The 13,344-nt window shown below is 38.8% G+C and overlaps 1 protein-coding gene across 1 annotated transcript in view; it reads left to right on the top strand.

Annotated features, from left to right (window-relative positions):
* Positions 1-2,789: 2,789 nt before the first annotated feature.
* yaf2 (YY1 associated factor 2) overlaps positions 2,790-13,344 on the top strand; it is a 19,486-nt gene continuing 8,931 nt past the window's right edge. Inside the window, exons 1-2 of the mRNA XM_047389893.1 lie at positions 2,790-2,946; positions 3,335-3,460. Of these exons, the coding sequence (XP_047245849.1) occupies positions 2,921-2,946; positions 3,335-3,460 (152 nt within the window). The 5' untranslated portion in view covers positions 2,790-2,920. The remainder of the gene's footprint in view (positions 2,947-3,334; positions 3,461-13,344) is intronic.

Below are 13,344 nucleotides of genomic sequence, written 5' to 3'. Positions count from 1 at the left end.
TTGACACTTTTTATTGTTTGAAGGATATTGTTTGTTTTTCAGATTTACTCAGAATTGAAGTTTCAAGTTAGAAAAATGACCAAAAAAGGTCCCATGGAATGGGAGTTCTGAATAGAAAAGTTGGGTAGTTCTTATCCTCGACCTCAAAATCCAATATGGCTGCCTTGAATATCTTGGTGATGAAAAAAAGCAAAACAAGCTAAAAACAGATCATTTTAATTTCTGAGTTTTTTTCTTATTAAATCATTCTGACACAATACAATACATCCTTATTTAGGAAACTTGTGGCCACAGTGTTCTTGAGAAAACTCAAGGAACTAAATTAGCTTGCATTGCAGATAGCCAATTTGCAAGCTAATGCCAGCTCCAAATTCAGAAGTACCGTAAATTGAACATTTTACAAGTAATTGTAGTTGGCTGTCATCCACTACATCACAGAGTTATTTGTTCATTTTATCTTGGGAACAGTTAATACAAACATTTCTCTTAAGTACATTTAGAGGGAGCACAAGTTGGTTGTTGTTCCAAAGTCTGAGAATCATGATACTATTTTGATTGTTGTCCTTGACATGAAAAGGTTTGGGAATCCCATTCTACCTTATGTGTTTTTTAACAGGAATTGTATATATGAAAAGTCGTGATGCTGCATAATTACCAAACACGATATGTATGTTAATGTTAGAACAAAAACAAATATTGATAGCTGAGTGCAGAGTAACCTATTTTGTGCTGTGCTTCTTGTTTTAAATGTTTGGGCCCTCTGGTGGCCCGGGAGTTTCATGATAACCTAAATGCACACTGTAAATGGTAATTAATGCACCTCTTAGAATGATTTAAAAAGGCTCAAATCAACACTTTATCCTAAGTGCTATTTATTCATTAAATAATGTAAAGTGGCTGTATAATTGTCAAGCAAACTGTTTCATTGTTAGTTCACTAGTTTTCTGCAAAAACAAGCTGATTAAATACATAATATAAAAGGGACTAGAGGTGAAGCACCCAAGTAAAATTCTGCTTAGAGCCTCATAACTTTTCTCATATTACATGGTTATACAGTTAAATTTTTTTTATTTTTTGTATGTGATTGAAAGAAACTGATTCAGTTGGGTCACTAAAATGTTATGAGTTAATATTTCTCATACAGGTGCATCTCAGTAAATAGGAATGCAATTAGAATATAATTAAAATCATGTCTTCAGTAATTTGGTACTAAATCATAAAATATTGTCATATTCAATAAACTAGAATATTATTGAAAAGTGTATTTCAGTAACACATTAATTATACACAAACTGATGTTTTTAAAGCATTCCTCCTAATTATGAGGTTTTTCCATTCATCCATTCTCTACCTGCTTCTTCCATACAGGGCTACAGGGGAACTGGTGCCTATCTCCAGCAGGGAGAGAGGCGGGTTGCACCCTGGACAGGTCGACAGTCCATCACAGCAACACACAGGGCCAACAACCCATACACACACCATTCACGCCTAAGGACAATTTTAGAAAGACCAATTAACCTAAGAGTCATGTTTTTGGACTGTGGGAGGAAGCCGCAGTACCCAGAGAAAACGCACGTGTGCACGGGGGGAACCTGCAAACTCCACGCAGAAATGGAGAAACCGAGGACACTTTTGCTGCAAGGCAACAGAGCTACCAACTGTGCCACCATGCAGCTAAAAAAAACCCAAGACATTTAAGATTAGATTATTACATCAGACCAAATATATATATATTTGAAATACAGAAATGTGGGCTTAATGAAAAGTGTGTTTAGTACCGGTTTAAAGGTTATTTTTAAACGGTACTTTTAATTTGACAAACAAGCATCAGCATATTTTATTTTATTGAATACAGCTATAGATACAGAGGGATATATTATAAATGTTGTTTTGTTAACTGATAATTATGGCTTACGTCTATAAAGCCAGAATTCAGTTTTATCATATAATGTGTATTGCGTAAGAACAATGAAAAAGGATGCAGACATCATATGTCATGGCCTTCCCAATCATGTGGAAGATGGCTGAACTGAAATTTTCCACTAGAAGGATTAAACACTGAAAGACTTTGCCATAAAGCACTCAGAGTGCTGGATCCATAAAAAATAATGGAAAGTTTAGTGGAAGGCAAAACTTGGAACACAAACAGCGATTAAAGCGAAATAGCAAAGCCTATTCAAGCTGTAAAGGTTGTATTTCTTGTTTTAAGCCACCTCTAAACCAGAGACAACACCAGAAGCATGGTGTCTAGGCTAAGGACCAAAAGGACTGAATTGTTGTTTAGTAGTCCAGTGTTATCTTTTCAGATGAAGGTACATTTTGCATCATCATTTGGAAAGGTCCAAGAGGCTTAGAAATGTCAAAAGCAAGTCCCTTTCATGCCACACCTCACTGATGCAGTAATTCATGCAAAAGGAGCCCAAAACAAGCATTGAGATCACATGGCAAACATACAACAACATACAACCACGTTTCAGAATGCAGACATTTCAAATGTTGGGTTTTCATGTGCTGTAAGCCATAACCATCACAAAAAACAAATTAACTCTTGACATGTATCAATTTGTGATATAGTGATTCTATTATAAATATGATCTCAACTTTTTGTACGTAAATGAATTCTTATCTATGTAGATGCACCTGTAATTTGTTTTCGGTGAAATGTAACCACGATACACCAAAATAGGAGTTTCTAAAGTGTCCGTGAATGCAGCATTTTTCATCAAGAGGAATGTCAGCCTCGGGAAATAACCCGGGCTCTGATTGGCCACCTCAAATCACGTGGCGATTTCCCAAGCGGAGTTTCCACGACAGCTGGAAGCCGAGCGGGTAAAAGGCGCATCGCTTCTTTCCTGAAATAATCTGAAAAATTACACGACTTCTGCTCGTCCCAGCTCCTCCAGATAAACCCTGGTCTGGCATGGGCGACAAGCGGAGCCCCACAAGGTAAGCAGCACGTCCTAAATATTTTAACCAGGGGAGGGGAGCGGACACAGAGGCGAGCCCACGGAGCACGGGGAGGGGGGGGAGGGAAAATGGGCTTTTCTCTTTCGGTCTCTCCCTCTCCTTTTCGTGTGTGAGCGCGTGCCATGTACCCGCGCGCGGGTGTTAAAAAACCTCATCGGCAATTACAGTGTCAGATCACGGGGCGCGTGCAGACGATGGTTTCCTGAATCCTTAAGGCTTTGACCAGAGGTTTGCTTTCGAAAGCCGAAGTCACTCTTCTCCCCCCCCCCCGCCCCTCCGCCCCCCACTTCCCCCTTCCCAATTGCTTATAAATGCACTCTTTTTTTTTTTTTTCTTCGCTTCATTTCCACATTTATTGTCTTTAAAGGCCGAAGCGTCAACCGAAGCCCTCCTCCGACGAGGGGTTTTGGGACTGCAGCGTGTGCACCTACAAGAACACGGCAGAGGCTTTTAAGTGCATGATGTGTGATGTGAGGAAGGGGACGTCAACAAGGTAAGGCGTTGGATATGACATTACGTTTTATGTGTTCGGGTAATAGTGGATCCCCAGGGATGGATGTACTGTGTCCCCCCCCCCCCCTACAGCAAATAGACAGTTTGTCACGATTACCTCTTTCTGGTTTTCTTTGCATATATGTGAAAATAATATATTGTGCATTAGTGACACATTAAAGCCTTATTCCTGCTATTCCAAATACAAATATGGTTTAGGATAGTTGTTCATAGTTGTAGGCCACGTGTTTATTTTTAAAGTTTTTCGTTTGTATTTGTGACGGGTTTGGTTGCTTTGCAGTCGGGTCTATAAAATAAAGAAAGTGGGAAAATCCTCCTTTAATAACCTGCTTTTCTTTTTCATTTGTCATACGCTTGTGAAATTCAAATAAAACAGCTTATGTTCCTAATGTAATTCAAGGTGTTGTATGCATCATTGTTAGTTTTGCGGAAAGAACTGCCAATAAAAGCTATTTGATGAAGACGTAACTCTAATTTTAGCTGTGTAAAGATGGGATAGTTAAGATTATTAGCCATTATTACTCCATTCTTACAGTTTTAATGAGATGCTAGAAAACGTATTGTAGTGACCTGCATAGAGTACTGCATTGCTGCCATTCCCCCACCTGTGGCTCTGCACTGGTGGTCAGCTGTCTGAAAAAAGACTTCTACACTTAATACTTGCGTAAAAGGAAAACAAATTTGGATGTATTAGAATATAATACATCCAAATTTGTACATTTGGAAAAGTAAGAGTGGCATATTAGTATAACAGTCAACTGCAGTTTCTTCTCAAACAGGTTGGTTTATTTGCTTTACTTTCTAAAAATCAGCAAAAGGTCTAATATTTTTTGCAGAGACTTGGAAAATTATGAAACATTGTGCCTTTTTTGTATTGTTTCTTAAGTCAATATATTAGGATCTAAGCAAGGATCAATAACTATAAATAACATTGTTATAACTTTAATATGTTATGTTGGCATCATTTGAAAAATGTTTTTAAATCAAGTTAAATCATTTTATGCATTTTTAGTGTAAAAACTGTGACACGCGTGTAACAACTGGATATTAGCTGGTAAGTCAGTAAGACACTGCCTGGATAGTCCAGCCTGCAATCATCTGTCTGCAAGTAGCTTCCCAATGGTGTTACCTCAACTCCAGCTTCAACTCTTTACCATAGCAAGTTTATTATTTAAGCACAGCTGAAACAAAGTGCTGCATATAACAGCAAACTATAAACATACCTTAAAATGGAAAAAAACAAAAACATATAAATATGACATGAGAATTATAAGGGTTAAGCACAAACCAACTAAAACAAACAAGGTGAAACTCAAGCCTTGCTAATGTAAATAATACATTTGGGTTTTAAGGCAACTTTTAAAAGTAGACAGTGAAGGAGCCTCTCTAATGTGCAGGGGTAGGTTATTCCATGACTTTCTTTTTCTCTGTCATCTCATTAAAATGATTTGAAACCTTAGGAAAGGTATGAAAATATGTTCGCTTTTGAGACATTGATGTACCTTGACTTTTTTCCGCACTAGATAGATAGATAGATAGATAGATAGATAGATAGATAGATAGATAGATAGATAGATAGATAGATAGATAGATAGATAGATAGATAGATAGATAGATAGATAGATAGATAGATAGATAGATAGATAGATAGATAGATAGATAGATAGATAGATAGATAGATACCCACACATTAACAGCATTAAAGTGCACAATTAAGATGCTGATATCTTCCATGACATATGACATTGGAAGCAGGAAATTGAAGTTATTCCTAAGCTTTGAGAAGGAAAAACAATACAAAGGAATAAAGGACAGGAAATGCTTTCCACTCCTGCTGTGGCACACATTGTGTGTTGTTCCATGATCTCCCTCTTGAGTGAATTACTAATTATTTTCCTCTGCATTTGCACAACTTTCTCAGTGATTACGCTATCTAAAAAAATGGATTTTTGATGGCCTTTGTGGTCATTTTTCTTCTTCTGTGTGTTTAATGATTCTGTTTATTTCTTTGTGCGTGTGAGTGGGAGTCTTTGTTGTAAAAAGAGCAGCTGCCAGACAGACAGCTATAGCTCATTACTATGCAACAGCTTAATCAGCCTGCTGTCGGAGGGACCCACACATGCACACACTTGAGCCCAGATGCGCCCATCATGCAAATTTTTTAACATGACTGCATGCATATTTGTTGGGTAATGTGCACGTGTACACACACACACACACACACAGGCAAAAAATCCGAAGTGCACCATTGTTGAAATTGGTTGGAGCAATGACATGCTGCTGTGACTGTGTAGAGGACACTTCATCGACTCATCCAAGTTGCTTTCAGCGCAGCCAAGAACTTGTCTAGATTCTCATGACACCAGACATCCTTTGTCTTGCCCTTCTTCATTTTTTTTTTAAGGAAGTTGACAACGACACAGATGAGAATTGCCATCTAAACCATGAATGCTAAAGCGGCATATTTAGAAAATAGAATTGAAAAGCTCTTGTCTAATGTAAAAAAAAAACCCCCAACTTTCAGACCCAAAAAATTAAAATATAAATGAAAAAGGGTCATGCTTGTTTTAAGTGGGTTGTTAGGGGTACCAATATGTGTTGCATGAGTGATTTTCATAACAATTGTTTCCTAATTTGGGACTGTTTCTCCACTAAATACATTGTTGGGTTTTACTGCAATGTAAGTTTGATTTATGATCCTGCAATAAAATAAAATTTTTGTAGATCTTTACTAGTGGGTCCAACGCCCTATTCCAAATTCGTCTTTAGTCTTTTTGGCATTAAGTACCAATTTTAGCTCAGCTAAAGAACTGAAAAAGCTTAAACACAGATCCAAGATAATCTGTTGCCAAAGCTCTGCAGAAATACCTTTACCACTGATGCGGTTGTGCTCCTAAAAGGGGACACTAAAAGGGCTAAATAGTTGTTAGCGTCCAAACGCATCAAAACAGTTGATTTCTCTATGAGCTCGCTGGAGGCTGTATGTAGATGTGAGGCGAGCAGATTTTTACACTGGCTACTAAACAAGCATGACTGAGCTGTAGCTGCGAAGCAAGGAATTCATGTTTGACAGGGGCATAGGGTGTACAGATGTCAGAGGAAGCATCTCACAGCAGCTGATGGGACTTTAAATCAGCTTATCATACACTAACAGCACATGGTTGACACAAAATATCACGAAAAAGATATAAAAGTATTTGCTTGTAGACTTTAGTCCAGACTGTAGGATACATGTTTAATGAAGGCATAGTTTGGCACATCTTGCAGCCTAGATTCCAGTGGTGTGGGAAGATGATCTGCTTACAGGGGGTCCAAAGCTGTCGGCTGACTGAAAGCAGTGTGTCGAGTCTGTGATTCTGACTGCATACCAGCAAGCGCACATCAGCAGAACTGGGCTCTCTTATCGGGGGTAATGGTGTCTGCGGATGACAGTTTGACTAAGTGGGAACTGGCTGATGTTACACTAATGCTGTCAACTGCTCAGAAGTCGGATTTAACAACCTGCACACATGCAGAAGGTCTCGGTATTCATTGTCTTGAAAAAGCATTTATACCAATTGAATTTTGTTCTTTTTGTCTATGTACAGCCGTAAACTGAAGTATTTTAGATTTTAGGTGATACACCAAAGTACACTTTGGTACCCAAAGTATGAAGTTTAAACGCAAAGTAGTGCGTGATGGTGAAGTGGGTGGTAAAGGCAGAATGGTTATCTATATTTCTTACAAACAAAAATCTAAAAGTGTGGTATGCATGTGTATTCAGCTTTTCGGTGTCTTTTTTTGTAGAGAACCTTTTGCTTCAATTACAGCTGCAAGCTTTTTAAGGTTTATCTCTACCAGCTTTACATCTTTAGACTGAAACCTTTGCCCATTTGTCTTTGCAAAGTAGCTCAAACTCTGTCAGAATTAGTGGAGAGCGATTCTAAAGTCTAGTTGCAGAATCTCAATAGAATGTTTGACTGAGGCTTCTATCACGAATACGCTTTATTCTAAACCACTCTGTTATAGCTCAGGCTGTATGTTTAGTGTTGTCCTGGTTGAAGGTGAATTTCCATCCTTGTTCCGAGTCTTTTGCAGCCCTTTACCGGTTCTTGTCCAGGATTGTCCTGTATTTAGCTCCATCCATCTTCCCATCAACTCTCACCAGCTTCCTTGTCCCTGCTGAAGAGAAGCATTCCTACATCATGACGCTGCCATCACCATGTTTCAATGGCATTTTACTTAGCAGAGTGTGTAATTCTGCTCTCATCTCACCGGAGCTGCTTCTTTTCCATACTCTCCTCTGTCTTCTCTACATGGCTTTTAGTAAACTGCAAGCGGGGCTTTAAACACTATATATTCATTAGGTAACTTCTGAAGGCTATTGTTTGCACAGGATTTCGTTTTGGAGTATCAGAGCGAAGGGGTCTGAAAACAAATGCGTGCAAAAACATTTTTCAGCTTTTTTGTAAAACATTTTGAAAACCATTAATTGTTTTACTTATTTGCTACTTTGTGTTGGTCAGATAAAATACATTGCAACTTGTGGCTGTAACGTGACAAATGGTAAGAACGTTTTAGGGGTGGGAATACTTTTGCAAGGCATTGGAGGTCTAGCTCTATGTTTGAAGTTTTAGAGAAATTACTTTCTTGCTGCAAACCAAATGTAGTCATTTGTGCGAATTAATATAGTAAAAATATGTTGCTCCTCTACAGCAAGCTGCTAATTTACAGTATTTAATCAAAGGAGCCTTAGAGGAGACGGCACACAAGGCACTCTCATTATATCACCAGTTTGCTGTGAAAAAGCGGCCGAGACATTTTATCTTCCAGGAAGTGTTTGGGCTCAGTCCCAGTTTTTGAAAACAGAAGCTGAATATGGAGGTCACGGTGCAGTAGTATTGTTGTGGTGCTTAGAAGGGCTATTTGATAAGTGAGGTACGAGGAAACAAGTTAATTTTCCCTGCAGCATCACAATCACAGCACCTTGAGCAAGGCAAGAAAGGCCAACTTTTGCAAGCAGTATAACTAGTTCCTGTGCTTTAAATGTTCAAAGAAAGCTACCAAACATTTAAAGTCAAGTCTCTGGTCTGCTGGTTGGAATTTAAAACTTAATATGGTGTAATGGGCATAATAAATGGTGGCGACTTCACCTGTAACATTTTACTAAGCTGAGAAGTCAAGGCTGCACGTTTCAGGTCCTGTTTTACAACATTACGGACTCATTCTGCAGGTCAGGACAGTGAGCCTGATCGTATTCCCGTTAGTCATCTCCTGTTTGTGCTCATGCTTCTCCCTCTCTGTCTCTCTGCACTTGGTGTTTGCTCTTTTCTGCCTCTCCCCCAGAGTAGAATTGAACCTCGGGCATCTTTCTGACAGAATGACTGACTGATGTGAAGGTTTTTCTTTAGCTCCACCTTAGCATGCACAAGCTATTCTGGCTGACTGGGAGCCTGTCAGCATTTGGCTGTTTTTAGAAGTTTTTTCCTAAAGCTCACTCACAGTCAATGTGCAAAGTTAAAAATGTAAAAAAAAAAAGGCAAAATATTTTCTCCTTATTACACATCTGTGCCCAGTAATTCAAGGCAACCTCTTCATAAGGCCTTGTTTTGTCAATGCGATGCTCTAAAATGCCTGAGATGCTCATGTTACTAACACTTAACAAAATGAAAGTGTTACATTTCATTTAAACATCAGTTAACTGACTGATTCATTCTCTGGTCATCAAGTCACCACCTTGATTTCAGCTGCATCTTAAAACAAATAGTCCTAGTACGTCTTTAAGATGCTGTATTATGTTGATCAAGTGGATATCAATTATGGCTTTCAGGACATTTATTTACACTCATAAATGTTAAGATATGTACAAAAATATTGTTTTGCAATTACAAAATAAATCTGAGACCAGTGGCAGATATCTAAAAATAAGACCCCAAAACCAAGCATCTCCTTTTAGGCAAGTGGAACAACCTGAAGCACTGAGATTATTAAGAAATTATGCTGATTTCGAATATAAGATGCTTCTCAGCTAAATAGTTTCGATCGTTGAAAAGCAGTGTTTGAACATCCGTTCTCCATCCAAGCCAATCAAACAGACCACTTCACTAGATGTACTTAATACAATGAAGAGGTAACTTATTCTTTAAAGTTTAAATCCGTCTTTAAACCATCATATAGAAACAGCTCTTTTGCATGTTACAAATGACCTTTTGCCAACAGTCGGCTCTTGTAGCTCTGCCTTTGACATCGTAGATCTTGCAGTACCGTTTAGAGCCATGTCTAGGTATCACTGGCACATCAGTGTTATGGTTTAGGTATTACTCTTTACTTTTCTCTTTTTTATATTTATTGCTTGTAGGGTTCATTTCTGAAAAACAAAATAAAATTCACTGCAGTATTGATGGCCTCTAGCTGCCCTAGAACCAAATAGCAACTATTTTTGCCCAGCCTTTACCCAACTGCTTCCTAATTGCAGCAAGATCAAAATCGCTTTGTTTTGGCATAATCATACTGACTGCCACTATGGTCCTCTAGGCCCCTTTCCCCTTTTTTTCCTGCTCTTCCATTAAAAAAATCTTGGTGTGACTTTTGATGGGGCTTTTAAATCTGATGAGCTTTGTCATAACATCAAATTTTTACCAACTTTGACTTACAGCGGATGTCAAAGGCTTTCTGCCTAAAGATGTGTAGAGAATAATCCATACTTTCATATCTTAATACCTAAGTTATTACAATGGATTTTACACTTGCGTTAATCACCCGCCCATACCGTTTCTGCAACTTGTGCAGAAGCAGATGCTGTATTTTTACGGGCTTCTTCCTTTTGTACATCACAAGCCCATTATTTCCAAGGTGGGACTGTTGCAGTTTCGTTACACTTCAACATCCTGTTTGTATAACATGGAGGTGGAACTGGGGGTGGAAGTTGACACATATTGTGAGCAGAGGTAGAGGCAGAGTTGACCTGAAGCCTCGTTTTGTGGAAAGAAGAAACAATTCTGTAGACTGCAAATGTGCTTTCGCCACCTCTGTGATTCCACCATGCTGAAGGTATTTGAATGGATCCAAGGATACAGCCCTGTGGCTCACCATTTTGGTTAGTTGGAAGATGTGAAGCTGTGCAAAGTGCTGCATTTATTTTAACATTTTTGTTCAGACTATGGATGCTTGTCAGTTTGGCTAAATGTTTGTGTGGGTCTATTCTACTTTATTATGGGGATTGATGCTTTACCCCTGTTACTGATATATTTCATTGCCATTAATATTAAATGGCAATGAAATAGAATTATCTTTCTCAGGAATTTAGACTATTACATTAGATCAATAATATATATTCTGTTTCACTAAGATGTATCTCAACATGTTGTCTTATTTTTTCATCAGGAAAGCTGCATGCGTGCCACAACCCACAGTTTTCCCCATTTAGCTGCTTTTGATGGTCCCAGTGTGTGTGTTTTTTCCCCATTCTAATTACTCAGCAGAGAATAACGCCTCAGACAGTCACATATTTCATCCCTTTAGGTGCTGATAAATTCCTTGGTTTGTTTTCATTGTTCTGCAGAGCTTTTGAGGCTCAAGTCATTGAGGAATGAGCCTGTTATTAAACACATCCACTTCTCTTTTGTGCTGGCTTTCTGTGAATATAAATGGTTGTCATGATTACATTTTCTGCTAAGTGTCGCAGATGGATCATTTGGTGGGTGAGTTTCTGGTATTAGCGCTCGCACGTTGTACAGACAGCATGAGTACACCTCAGACAATGAAGCTAGCTGTTATCACTTCAGTGCAGCTCAAAAATTATGGCTGCCTGATAAGCCTGTAATCAGTGATTATGACACTGATGCATGGCACTTTGTATGTTTGTGCAGGCAGGTGATTGTGTGCAGCACAGTGTGGCCCATGGGCTGCAGAAGGTATCATAAACCAAAGGACACAGAGGGCCATCTGTCTATTACACACACACACATACACACACATAAAATGGTAGCATGTACAGGCAGGGAAATACATTAATCATCGGGTTGGAGGAGCTCCCAGGAGCAGCGCGCAACCTGCTGCTGAAAGAACAAAACACATATAGACAGACACGTACACTCTGATTGAAGGTGATCAACAGCGCGTAGGATATGCTATTTCACAATCAGTGCTGAATAGCGAGATGAGATTTCCTTATAGTACATCCAGACCAACAGCTGTTCTAAGGGCTGTTTGCTCATCACACAGTGTACTCGACAAATAATGGCCCATAGTTGAAACATCTGCAGAATTCTGTAGAGCCGTGCTTAAGATCCAACTCGTTAGCAGATCAACAGTTCCACAGGGGGAAAGGACCAGAGATTGCCTGCTGTGAAGAAAGGTTATTTTTCAGCCCTTTAAATCAGGATCCTTTGTGTTACTCTTAATGCTTATTTGAAGCATATAAGATGATGCATTTTTTGCAAAGTATTAGGCAGCTTTTATTCCCTAGATAAAATGGGCAAAAAAGGATTTTAAGAAGTAAAAAAAATTGTAAAGAAACAAAATCTGTAAACATCAATTTTGAAGCTACCAGCAACATCTTCACCTTCTCTGCTGTCATAATCCAGAACTGTAACCTGTTCTGGATCTGCCTTGAAATACAAGGTGTTTAAGACATTGCTAAGGTAAGAGAGGCTGAAACCCGACCAGAGCTACTCTTCGACTCAGACACCTGCAAGGAGGTTGAGTACTCATATGACCTGGTTTTGAAAAGAGGTAGTTGGATCTTTTAGGGATGAAGATGGATTTTCCTCCCAAACCTACCGCCAGTAGCAAAGGATGACATTTTGTAATGCAAAACTAAAGTGGGCTCTAACAATAAGGTGACAGCTGTTGAGATTAATTGGAAATAGATGATTAGAAATGCTGAGGATGATCCAAATAACCCCATCACAACTGTCAAGCACGGAGGTGGAAGTATTATGCTTTGGGGCTGCTTTTCTGGCAAGAATGCAGGATGAATTCACTGCACAGGCGGTCTAGTAGATGACCTTTCCTCGCAAAAATCTGATAACAAAAATTATATTTAGGAAAAGTGGCTTTCGTTTTGAGTTTGAATCACTGCATTAATTATATTCACCGGACTGTGTGGAACGGAATGTGTATTAGTTGTTATTTTGATTTGCCATTAAAACACACTTTGCATCCCAGTTCTGTAATCAGACTGTTGAAGTCTTATGGCAGCAGATGACCACACCTGACATGAATGATGGTGCACAAAGGCCACAAAGAGAGCTGAAAGCAATAACATCACAATCCAATTTTGTAACATCATGCAGCAACTACCAGGACAAAGAATGCTGTTCATTTCTTTGTAAATTTACAAAACGAGCTAAAAATGAAATTGTTATGATGCTCACTGTATCTATCAAACATTCATTAACCTAATCATAGCATCATAAAGGTTCAAATATCACAATATACACTTAAAAATGCATTAGGTCTGTTAAATGCAGACAGACACATACTGTTTATAAGCCAGTCAGCACCAATAAAGTTACCATCTGTTCCCAGCCCAGGCCATTAGTGAGGGAAGATTGTGAGGTCAGTGAGTGCATCAGAAGGAGGGAGGAGTGTGAAAGACCATGCTAGTAAGATACTGATGCATGGTGTGTGTGCTTGTGTGCAACATATTAAAAAACAGGTCAGCCAGCTTGCCCTGTCAGTGAAATGTGAGGGTTCAGATTTTTTTATCAGTGTGCATTCTGCAGGATAAAGCAGGTTGATCTATAACTAGCTCTTTATCCTACAATTAGCCCTTGTTTTAATTTTATAAAAGATGTGAATGCATTTATTATTGAACAAACGCTGCATGCATTTTATTGTCTGGAAAACTTTGTCATCCAGTTGTTTTCCCGTCCTTCCCTA

The sequence above is a fragment of the Girardinichthys multiradiatus genome, chromosome 17 (assembly GCF_021462225.1).
Source record: "Girardinichthys multiradiatus isolate DD_20200921_A chromosome 17, DD_fGirMul_XY1, whole genome shotgun sequence".
NCBI lineage: Eukaryota > Metazoa > Chordata > Actinopteri > Cyprinodontiformes > Goodeidae > Girardinichthys > Girardinichthys multiradiatus.
Note: the sequence above shows the minus strand (reverse complement) of the source record. Positions and strands in the feature narration are given on the sequence as shown.